Source organism: Protobothrops mucrosquamatus, unplaced genomic scaffold (assembly GCF_001527695.2).
Source record: "Protobothrops mucrosquamatus isolate PMUCROS unplaced genomic scaffold, P.Mucros_1.0 scaffold5080, whole genome shotgun sequence".
In the NCBI taxonomy this organism is placed as follows: Eukaryota; Metazoa; Chordata; class Lepidosauria; order Squamata; family Viperidae; genus Protobothrops; species Protobothrops mucrosquamatus.
In genome coordinates, this window is record NW_015390957.1 from 12625 (window position 1) to 23947 (window position 11323).

Consider the following 11323-nt stretch of genomic DNA (forward strand, 5'->3'; position numbering starts at 1 on the left):
TATACAGAACCTTTACATCCAGTTCACTTTGCCCCTTTCATAGTGCAAACCACACAGAAGTATTCCTGACTTGATATGATTTTCAAAAGGCTACGTTATGGGCTAGATACATATAGGGTTTTAAAATATTGCATGTTTTATGTAAACGAGATAGTTCTTTCTCTTTAATTATAATAATAATAATGGAAGAGACCTTGGAGGTCATCTAGTCCAACCCCCTGCTCAGGCAGGAAACCCTATACCATTTCAGACAAATGGCTGTCCAGTCTCTTCTTAAAAACTTCCAGTGTTGGAGCATTCACCGCTTCAGGAGGCAGGTTGTTCCACTGGTTAATTGTTCTCACTGTCAGGAAGTTTCTCCTTAGTTCTAGGTTGCTTCTCTTCTTGGTTAGTTTCCATCTGTTGCTTCTTGTCCTGCCTTCAGGCGCTTTGGAGAATAGCTTGACTCCCTCTTCTTTGGGGCAGCCCCTGAGATATTGGAACACTGCTATCGTGTCCCCCCCTTGTCTTTCTCTTCATTAAACTAGAGACATACCCAATTCCAGCAACCGTTCCTTGTATGTTTTAGCCTCCAGTCCCCTAATCATCTTTGTTGCTCTTCTCTGCCCTCTTTCTAGAGTCTCAACATGTTTTTTACATCGTGGTGACCAAAACTGGATGCCGTATTCCAAGTGTGGCCTTACCAAGGCCTTGTAAAGTGGTATTAACACTTCACGTGATCTTGATTCTCTCCCTCTGTTGATGCAGCCTAGCACTGTGTTGGCTTTTTTGGCAGCTGCAGCACACGGCTGGCTCCTATTTAAGTGATTGTCCACTAGGACTCCGAGATCCCTCTCAGAGTTACTACTATTGAGCAAGGTAGAACAGTCCATTTTCCCATCTCAGCCAACGCCATCAGTTTTGAAATTTAGCTTCTTCTTCTTAAATTTTTCCTTCTTTTCTTCATCCTTTTCTTAGACTCCCCTTCTGTTTCTTTGACAGGATTATCAAAACACCCTCTTCTCTCTTTGCAAATACAGAGAGAAGGGGCCAAACACACAAGCCTTGGTGTGTTCATGCGTACAGAATAGAGTCCAGCGTTTGTCAACCCTGGGAAAGATGGACTTCAACTCCCAGAATTCCCCAGCCAGCCATGTCCATCCATCTTCAAGTTCCCAAGGTTGAGAAACGCTGGAAAAGACTTAAATGTATTTCTAGGTTGCCTTCCCCCCCCCCCCTTCGTTCTTTCATTGCCGCCAGTTGTCCTGGCTAGGTGAGAGCGCACAAACCTGCACGTATTTGGGCGAAAACCTGAATCATGCAGAATACATACTTTAAGATAAGATTTTATTTTATTTACTTTTCCCAGCCTGTGTCCCTTGGGCTCGTTCACCTGTTCTTTGTCGACACCCAGGGGTCAATATCTCACGCTTCAAGAAGATTAGCAGGGCAGTTTAATTTCTAAGAGGAATCAGGTATTTTCCAGATGTGAGAATTCCCACACAGCAAGACTGAAATTTAGAATAGAATAGAAGCTGGAAGGGACCCTGGAGGTCTTCTAGTCAGGCCCCCTGCTTGAGCAGGACACTAGGATTTAAGGAGGAAGGTGATGTGACGTGCCAGCTGAAGGACTGAAAGCTGTGACGCCACGTTGTTGTTGAACAGAGAATTATAATAGGCATAATAATATAATAAATGAGAAATTTTCTGATAGTTCGGACAATTAACCAGTGGAACAACCTGCCTCCAGAAGCGGTGAATGCTCCAACACTGGAAGTTTTTAAGAAGAGACTGGACAGCCATTTTTCCGAAATGGTATAGGGTTTCCTGCCTGAGCAGGGGGTTGGACTAGATGACCTCCAAGGTCCCTTCCAACTTCTTTTTATTATTATTATTATTATTATTATTATTATTATTATTATTATTATTATTATTATTATTATTACTACTACTACTACTACTACTACTACTACTACTATTATTAATCAAGGAGAGAAGCAACCTAGAAGCCTCCTGCCCACCGTCCCACCTGCCAGAGACCCCCTGGATCTCCCCCAACCCTGCCCGGCCCCCACAGGCGTCCCTCCCCACGAGCAACATTGAGGTGATCACGTCCACCTTGGTCACACCCACTCAATCTGCCATGACCACCACAGCCACACCCATCCAGTGGGCCATGCCCCCCTGGCACCCGGCGATAAATAAGTGGGTTTGGGGTTGCAGTTTGGGCGCTCGGTCTCTAAAAGGTTTGCCTTCACTGGTATAGGGTTTCCTGCCTGAGCAGAGGGTTGGACTAGTTGACCTCCAAGGACCCTTCCAACTACTACTACTACTACTGCTACTACTACTACTTCATAATAATAATAATAATAATAATAAAAGTTGGAAGGGACCTTGGAGGTCATCTAGTCCAACCCCCTGCTCAGGCAGGAAACCCTATACCATTTCGGACAAATGGCTGTCCAGTCTCTTCTTAAAAACTTCCAGTGTTGGAGCATTCACCGCTTCTGGAGGCAGGTTGTTCCTCTGGTTAATTGTTCTAACTGTCAGGAAGTTTCTCCTTAGTTCCAGGTTGCTTCTCTCCTTGATTGCTTCTTGTCCTGCCTTCAGGCGCTTTGGAGAATAGCTTGACTCCTCCTCCTCCTCCTCCTCCTCCTCCTCCTCCTCCTTCTTCTTCTTCTTCTTCTTCTCTACTACTACTACTACTACTACTACTATATCCTGTAAATTGTGCAGCCTGAGGGATGCCTACAATAATTCTCTAAACTATCCAGGTTTGTGTTGAGCTGCCTCCGTCTTTCTTTTCTTTTCATTGTTGTGGACTTTTTGACAGATGCAGTGGCAAAACGTGGAGCACGTCGGGGATCAGAGTCCCTACGTCACGTCGGTCATCCTGCACATTAAGCAGAACGTCCCCATCATCCGCGACAACCTGGCCTCCACCCGGAAATATTTCACCCAGTTCTGCATCAAATTTGCTAAGTGAGTTCCCTCGCTCGGGCTGCAGTCAAGGAACAGGCATTTTGGCCACAGGGAAAAGGGGAATTCCTTCTGAATACAGATAGTCCTCGGCTTACAATCAAAATGACAACAGGACTGGGGGGGGAAAGTGACTTACGACCAGTCCTCGCACTTACGGCCATCGCAGCATCGTCGTGTGTCCCACGATCAACTGAGCTCAGAATTTCTGTCGCTAAGCGAGATATTGGTTAAGTGAGTTTTGCCCCATTTTACGACCTTCCCTGTCACCGTTGATAAATGAGTCGCTGTGGTTGTTCAATTGGTAACGTGGTCATTAAGTGGAATCTGGCTTCCCCCCTTGACTTTGCTTGCCAGAAGGTCACCAAAGGCGATCACAAATACGAGTCAGTGAATTTTGATCCCATGACCACAGGGATGCTGCGACGGTCGTAAGTGTGAAAAAGTCCTAAGTCCCTTTTTTCAGTGCTGTGGTAACTTCAAACAGTCCTTAAATGAACTGTTGTAAGTTGAGAATTACCTTTATTTACAACAATTGCAATGTCCCAGAGCATGGGTAGGCAACCTTGGCTCTTTTATGACTCGTGGACTTCAACTCCCAGAATTCCTGAGCCAGCCATGCTGAGGAGAAATGGAGAGGCTTCCATGCTGAGTCATGCTGGCTCAGGAATTCTGGGAGTTGAAGTCCACGAGTCATGAAGGGGGCCATAGTTCCCCCATGCTGGCTCAGGAATTCTGGGAGTTGAAGTCCACGAGTCATAAAGGGGCCATAGTTCCCCCATGCTGGCTGAGGAATTCTGGGAGTTGAAGTCCACGAGTCATGAAGGGGGCCATAATTCCCCCATGCTGGCTCAGGAATTCTGGGAGTTGAAGTCCACGAGTCATAAAGGGGCCATAGTTCCCCCATGCTGGCTCAGGAATTCTGGGAGTTGAAGTCCACGAGTCNGAAGTCCACGAGTCATGAAAGGGCCATAGTTCCCTCATGCTGGCTCAGGAATTCTGGGAGTTGAAGTCCACCAGATAAAGGGGCCATAGTTTCCCCATGCTGGTTCAGGAATTCTGGGAGTTGAAGTCCACCAGTCACAAAGGGGCCATAGTTCCCCCATGCTGGCTCAGGAATTCTGGGAGTTGAAGTCCACCAGTCACAAAGGGGCCATAGTTCCCCCATGCTGGCTCAGGAATTCTGGGAGTTGAAGTCCACCAGTCATGAAGGGGCCATAGTTCCCTCATGCTGGCTCAGGAATTCTGAGAGTTGAAGTCCACCAATCATAAAAGAGCCAAGGTTGCCTACCCCTGTCCCAGAGTCACATGACCTCTATTTGTGACATTCCCAGCCAACTCCGACAAGCAAAGTCAATGGAGGAAGCTACCTTTGCTTAACAACCACAAAATTCGCTTAACAACTGCCGTGTCTCGCTTAGCAACCATGACGGAAAAAAATCATAAAATCAGTTACGGCTGATTTAACAGCCGTCCTGCTTAGCAACAGTAATTATGGTCCAGATTGCTGTTACAAGTCAAGAACTACCTGTATTAGGGTAATTATTCTCGGCCACGGTTTTTAAAGTTGGATTTGTCTCCTTCTCTGTTAGAAAAGAGTCTTAGGGATCTTGCATATTCTCCCTCCTCCAGAGGCATTTTAGAAGTCAGTTTAAAAACAAGCTCTTGACTGTGTCATTCGAAACAGGTACATTTGCCGGTGCTAAATGGTGTGAATATGCTTTAATGTCTACAGCATTAATTTAGTTTAATTAATTTAATGCTCCAGCACTGGAGGTTTTTAAGAAGAGATCATCTGTCTGAAATGGTATAGGATAGGGTTTTCTGCCTGAGCAGAGGGTTGGACTAGAACAGGGCTTTTCAACCAGTGGTAGGGGTACCACCTGTGATATATTGGCACCTGGCAGGTGGTACGCGACCATCCTAGAAAAGTGGTAGCGGGGGAGGGGAATGAGCTGAACCGGTGGCAGCACCGCACAAGCCTGAGCGAGAGACGGCTGGAGCTGCAGGGCTGTCAGGGCTCAGCGGAAGCGCCAGGATCAGCGCCAGGCTCCAGTTGGAGTTCGGCGCTGATCCTGGTGCTTCTGCTGAGCCCTGAAGAAGCGCCGATCAGCTGGAATGTTGCAGCATCTCCAGGGTCTTGTGATTTACATTCAGATGCTTGGCAACTGATTCATATTTATGACGGTCACAGTGTCCCAGGGTCACTTGAAGTGACCAAAACCTGCTGCAACCACCCAGCAGACGGGGGGAATAAAAACAAAATACCCCCCACCCCACCCCCGCTGCCAATCCCCAACAGAAATGCTCACAACAATGAAAACCTCGGACAGGAGGAAGAGCGCGGCCGGGCGGGCAGGCAGGTGTCTTGCTCGGCTGTGGCTTGGGGGGCACTTTTTTCAGTGCCATTGTAACTTCGAACAGTCACTAAGCGAACTGTTGTAAGTCGAGAACTACCTGTACTTTATCACTTTTTCCTTTTTGGGGGGGGGGGATCATCAAGTTTTTGACACCTTGCTAGGTGACTGGTGGTACTCGGATGTTGCCATATCCTAAAAGTGGTACAATGGGTGAAAAGGTTGAAAAGCCCTGCCCTAGAAGATCTCCAAGGTCCCGTCCAACTCTGTCGTTCTGTTATTTGCTCAACTTTGGCCACCGTAAAATGGGTGGACTTCATCTCCCAGAATTCCCCAGCCAGCAAAGTTGAAGTCCACTCATCTTAACAGTGGCCAAGATTGAAAAACACTGGAGGAGAGAAATCTGCTTTTCCTTTAAGCCTGATGGGCCGTCTTCATTTCTTCCCTTCTTTCCCGCAGCTGTTTCATCCCCAAGTTTATTAACCACCTTTTCAAGTGCAAGCCGATCAGCATGGTGGGGGCCGAACAGGTGAGGATCCAAGGGGGGAAAGGTGTGGTTGGCAAGCAAGAGGTGGGAGGTGGGCTCAGGAGACTTACTTGATGTGAAAGCAGCTTCTTTCCCAAACTGTTTTTAGACCATCTGAACCGTTGGTTGAATACACACTAACAATCACAGCAAGATCATGTTTGTGTTTGAGGGGCCCTTGGTGCTCTCTGAGCTGGGTGGTTTTACTGCAGACGTTTCATGACCCAACTAGGTAGTGTCATCAGTGCTAGAAGGGAGTGAGGATTGTGGAGACGACGAGGAGTCCTGTGGGGTCCTTGATGCTCTCTGAGCTTGGTGGTTTTACTGCAGACGTTTCATGACCCAACTAGGTAACATCATCAGTGATAGAAGGGAGGGGGGTTTGCGAGGAGAAAAGAAGGAAGGGAAGCAGGAGGAGGAGAAGGAGGAGGACTGTGGGGTCCTTGGTGCTCTCTGAGCTGCGTAGTTTCCTTGCAGATGTTTCATGACCCAACTAGGCAACATCCTCAGTGATAGAAGAGAGTATGGTTTACAGAGAGGCAGGGAGGGAGGAAAGGAAGGAAGGAAGGAAGGAAGGAAGGAAGGAAGGAAAGAAAGAAAGAAAGAAAGAAAGAAAGAAAGAAAGAAAGAAAGAAAGAAAGAAAGAAAGAAAGAAAAAGAAAGAAAGAAAAAGCAAAAAAGAAAGAAAGAAAGAAGAAAGAAAGAAAGAAAAAAAAGAAAGAAAAAGAAAGAAAGAAAGAAAGAAAGAAAGAAAGAAAGAAAGAACGAACGAACTGTGGGATCCTTGGTGCTCTCTGAGCTGCGTAGTTTCCTTGCAGACGTTTCATGACCCAACTAGGTAACATCACCAGTGCTAGAAGGGAGTGGGGTTTGTGGAGAGGAGGAGGAGGAAGAGGAGGACAACTGTGGGGTCTTTGGTGTTCTCTGAGCTTGGTGGTTTTCTTGCAGATGTTTCATTACCAAAGTAAGTAACATCATCAGTGCTTCAGCATACATTATAGATAGATACTGTTGATGGATAGATGTATGATAGTGGCAGGCAGGCAGACAGACAAACAGACCGACAGATAAGAGAGAGCGAGAAAGATGTGGGGTCCTTGATGCTCTTTGAGCTTGGTTGGGTTTTTTTTGCAGACATTTTGTGGCCCAGCTAGATAACATCATCAGTGCTGGTAGGGAGTGGGGTTTGGTCTCTGTTTATATATTCGTGGCTAGTATACAAAATGTCATTTCATCCTCCCTCTTATTATCTGTTTCAGCTGCTGCTGGACACTCACTCCCTGAAAATGGTCCTGCTTGATTTGCCATCCATCGGCTCGCAGGTGGTGAGGAAAGCTCCCGCCAGCTACACGAAGATCGTGGTCAAGGGCATGACGCGGGCCGAGATGATCCTCAAGGTAGACCTTGTGTTGCCTCCAAAGAATTTCTGAGGAAGGAAGGAAGGAAGGGACTGACTACCTGGCTGAAGCCACCTTGTAGGACAGGTTTTATTGGTTGGTTGGTTGCCCATATTGTCTTTACAAATAACTCAAGGCAGCAAACATGCCTAAAGCAGGACTAGAACTCACAATCTCCTGGTGATTGACCCAAAGTCACCCAGTCCGCTTTTGTGCCTAAGTCGGGACTAGAACTCACTGTCTCCTGGTGATTGGGCCAAATTCACCCAGCCAGCTTTTGTTCCCAAAGTGGGACTAGAACTCACCGTCTCCTGGTGATTGAGCCAAATTCATCCAGTCCGCTTTTGTGCCCAAGGCAGGACTAGAACTCACCATCTCCTGGCAATTGGGCCAAATTCACCCAGCCAGCTTTCGTGCCTAAGGCGGGACTAGAACTCACCGTCTCCTGGCGATTGGGCCAAATGCACCCAGCCAGCTTTTGTGCCTAAGGCGGGACTAGAACTCACCGTCTCCTGGTGATTGTCCCAAAGTAACCCAGCCAGCTTTCGTGCCTAAGTCGGGACTAGAACTCAGCATTTCCTGGTGATTGGGCCAAATTCACCCAGCCAGTTTTTGTGCCTAAGGCGGGACTAGAACTCACCGTCTCCTGGTGATTGGGCCAAATTCACCCAGCCAGCTTTCATGCCTAAAGCAGGACTAGAACTCACCATCTCCCTGTTTCTAGCCTGGTGCTTTAACTCAACTGGCTCCCTTCCCCTTACTCTCCACCCCCAGTTGTGGGCTTGTTGAGCTGTCCCGCACTTTCAGAGGCAACCGGCTGCAGAATCCTTCACCAAATTCCTTTCCTCCCTTCCGGAGTGGAACCTTCCAGCTTTTCCCAGGATGGATTTTCCTTCGGCATTTCCAATTAGATCCCAGGCAAGGCTGGTGACAGCTGCTTCATGCCTGGGTGGGGACAGGGGAGGTTGCAGCACCCCCCCCCTTGCATTCCCCCCCAATCTCTTCCAAAGCGGCTTCTCACGTTCTGGGTTCGGCCGCTGGGAGGCCGAAACGCAAAGGTTTTCTTGAAAAACCCAAAAGAGGCTGGAATCGGATAGGAAACATAATAATAATAATAATAATGATAATAATAATAATAGTAATAATAATAATAGTAATAATAATAATAGTAATAATAATAAAGTTGGAAGGGACCTTGGAGGTCATCTAGTCCAAACCCCTGCTCAGGCAGGAACCCTACACCATCTCAGACAAATGGCTGTCCAATCTCTTCTTAAAAACTTCCAGTGTTGGAGCATTCACCGCTTCTGGAGGCAAGGAGTTCCACTGGTTAATTGTTCGAATTGTCAGGAAGTTTCTCCTTAGTTCTAGGTTGCTTCTCTCCTTGATGAGTTTCCATCCGTTGCTTCTTGTCCTGCCTTCAGGCGCTTTGGGGAATAGCTTGACTCCCTCTTCTTTGGGGCAGCCCCTGAGATACTGGAACACTGCTATCCTGTCCCCCCTCGTCCTTCTCTTCGTTAAACTAGACATCCCCAATTCCAGCAACCATTCCTTATATGCTTTAGCCTCCAGTCTCCTAATCATCTTTGTTGCTCTTCTCTGCACTCTTTCTAGAGTCTCAACATCTTTTTTACATCGTGGTGACCAAAACATTGCAAGGGCTTCCTCACGTGGTTAGAATTAAGCCCCTTAAAAGCCATACTGGTGGTCCTTGTCTTACAACAGCTTATTTAAAGACTGTTCGAAATTACAATGGCACTGAAAAAGAGTGAATTAAGATCATTTTTCACCCTTATGACCGTCGGAGCATCCCCATCATCAAAAGTCAGACGCTGGGCAACTGATTCATATTTATGACGGTCGCAGTGTTCCAGGTCACGTGATTCCCTTTTGCCACCTTCTGACAAACAAAGTCCATATGGGGGAAGCCAGAGTCACTTAACGGCCGTGTGACTAACTGAAGCACTGCAGTGATTCACTTAACAACGGTGGCAAGAAAAGTCGTAAAATGGGGCAAAACTCAATAAACTTCTCACACTGCTTCACAGTGCTTTTACAGCCCTCTCTAAGCGGTTTACAGAGTCAGCATCTTGCCCCCCAACAGTCTGGGTCCTCATTTTACCGACCTTGGAAGGACGGAAGGCTGAGTCAACCTTGAGGCGGTCAGGATCGAACTCCCGGCAGTGGGCAGAGTCAGCCTGCAATGTTGCATTCTGGTCACTGAACCAGCCCGGCCCTTATAATCAGCTGCTCTTCTGTCCTTACAGGTTGTGATGGCCCCCCATGAGCCTGCTGTGGTCTTTGTGGACAACTACATCAAACTCCTCTCCGACTGCACCACGGACACATTCCAGAAGATTCTGGAAATGAAGGTGAGCTGGCCGCCAGGGCACGCGGGCAGCGAGAAAAGCCAGAGTTATTTCACTTATTCTGGAGAGTAGCAAAAATAAAATAAAATTGGGAAGATGGGTGTTGAAGGACAGGTTATCCAGGACCAATTTGGTTCCACCCCTAGCACATCTGGATAAAAAGAAGACAAGTCAATCTGCCCAAACTTGCCCTAATACACCTCATTTTACAAACATTTTGATTCCGTGAAACTCAACTTTCCTGACATCCCTTTTAAGTATGAGTGGCTTTGAAGGACCACAGCTGTCAAATTTCCCAAGTAGGTTGCCATCTTGATGTATCTGGAGGTGCGCCTTCCAGATGTTCTGATTTGTACCTTCCAGATGTTATGGGTTGAGTCTTCCAGATGTTCTGATTTGTGCCTTCCAGATACTATGGGTTGAGTCTTCCAGATGTTCTGATTTGTGTCTTCCAGATACTATGGGTTGAGTCTTCCAGATGTTCTGGAGATGCATCTTCCAAATATTCTGTCTTCCAGACGCGATGGGTTGTGTCTTGCAGGTGTTTTGGAGACCCGTCTTTGAAGTTCTGGGGCATGTCATTCAGACATCCGGGAGATATGTCTTCCAGATGTTCTGGGGCATGTCTCCCAGATGTTCTGGGGCATGTCTTCTAGATGGTCCATAGGCACGTCTTCCACACGTTCTGGGTGTGTCTTCCAGTTGTGCTGGAGGCATGTCTTCCAGATGTTACGGGTTGAGTCTCCCAGATGTTCTGGAGGCACACCTTCCAAATGCTATGGGCAGTCTTCCAGATGTTCTGGAGGCCCATCTTCCAAATGTTCTGTCTTCTAGATGCGAGGGGTTGTGTCTTGCAGGTGTTCTGGAGACCTGTCTTTGAAGTTCTGGGGCGTGTCATTCAGACATACTGGAGATATATCTCCCAGATGTTCTGGGACATGTCTCCCAGATGTTCTGGGGCATGTCTTCTAGATGTTCCATAGGCATGTCTTCCACACGTTCTGGGTGTATTTTCCAGTTGTGCTGGAGGCATGTCTTCCAGATATATCTTCTAGATGTTCTGAGGGGCATGTTTTCTAGGCTCTGGAACAGGCCTTCCAGATGTTCTCCAGGGACACAACCCCTCCTTATCGTCCCCTTGTCCGCTTTCTTTCCGTAGGGCCTTCTCCACCCAGCACAAAACAATACACCACAGCCTTGAAGGCCCTCTTAGCTCAAGCTTTGAGGGCAAAGATGGCTGCTCTGCCTACGGTGACCACCTCCTCTTCCTCCTTCTGCCCCCCCCCACCCTCCCGTGTCTCCACAGGGTCTCAAGCGAAGCGAGCAAAGCAGCATGTTGGACTTATTCCGTCAGAGGCTCCCGGCGCTTCCCTCGGGCGCGGAAACGGGCGGCTGCGTCTCCCTGACAGCCCCCACGCCCGAGCAGGAATCTTCCCGCATCCGCAAGCTGGAAAAACTGATCAAGAAGAGACTCTAGCTGGTACCCAGCCATCTTCTTCTCCAGCTTCCGAAGGCATCGTGGTCCAAGCTTACGGCTGGTTGCAGGTTATGTGCCTACCCCATCGAGGGCCTTCCAGGTAGCCAAAACCAGTTGTCTAGCTGTCTCCTGTAGCCTGTCCTGCAGGTCTCCCCCCCAATGAATTCAAGCATGCCCCCAAATCGTAGGAAAATGTTGACATGTTCCAAGGTTTTATCTCAGAAAATGAGATCCCGGAC

The 11323-nt window shown here is 47.8% G+C and overlaps 1 protein-coding gene across 1 annotated transcript in view; it reads left to right on the forward strand.

Moving 5' to 3' along the window:
• The window catches only part of LOC107299540 (vacuolar protein sorting-associated protein 53 homolog), a gene marked incomplete at its 5' end in the record, with an annotated part of 23264 nt that extends 12180 nt beyond the window's left edge, over positions 1–11084 (forward strand). Inside the window, 5 exons of the mRNA XM_015828899.1 lie at positions 2813–2961; positions 5775–5844; positions 7101–7238; positions 9506–9610; positions 10914–11084. Coding sequence (XP_015684385.1) covers positions 2813–2961; positions 5775–5844; positions 7101–7238; positions 9506–9610; positions 10914–11084 — 633 coding nt within the window. The remainder of the gene's footprint in view (positions 1–2812; positions 2962–5774; positions 5845–7100; positions 7239–9505; positions 9611–10913) is intronic.
• Positions 11085–11323: the final 239 nt, after the last annotated feature.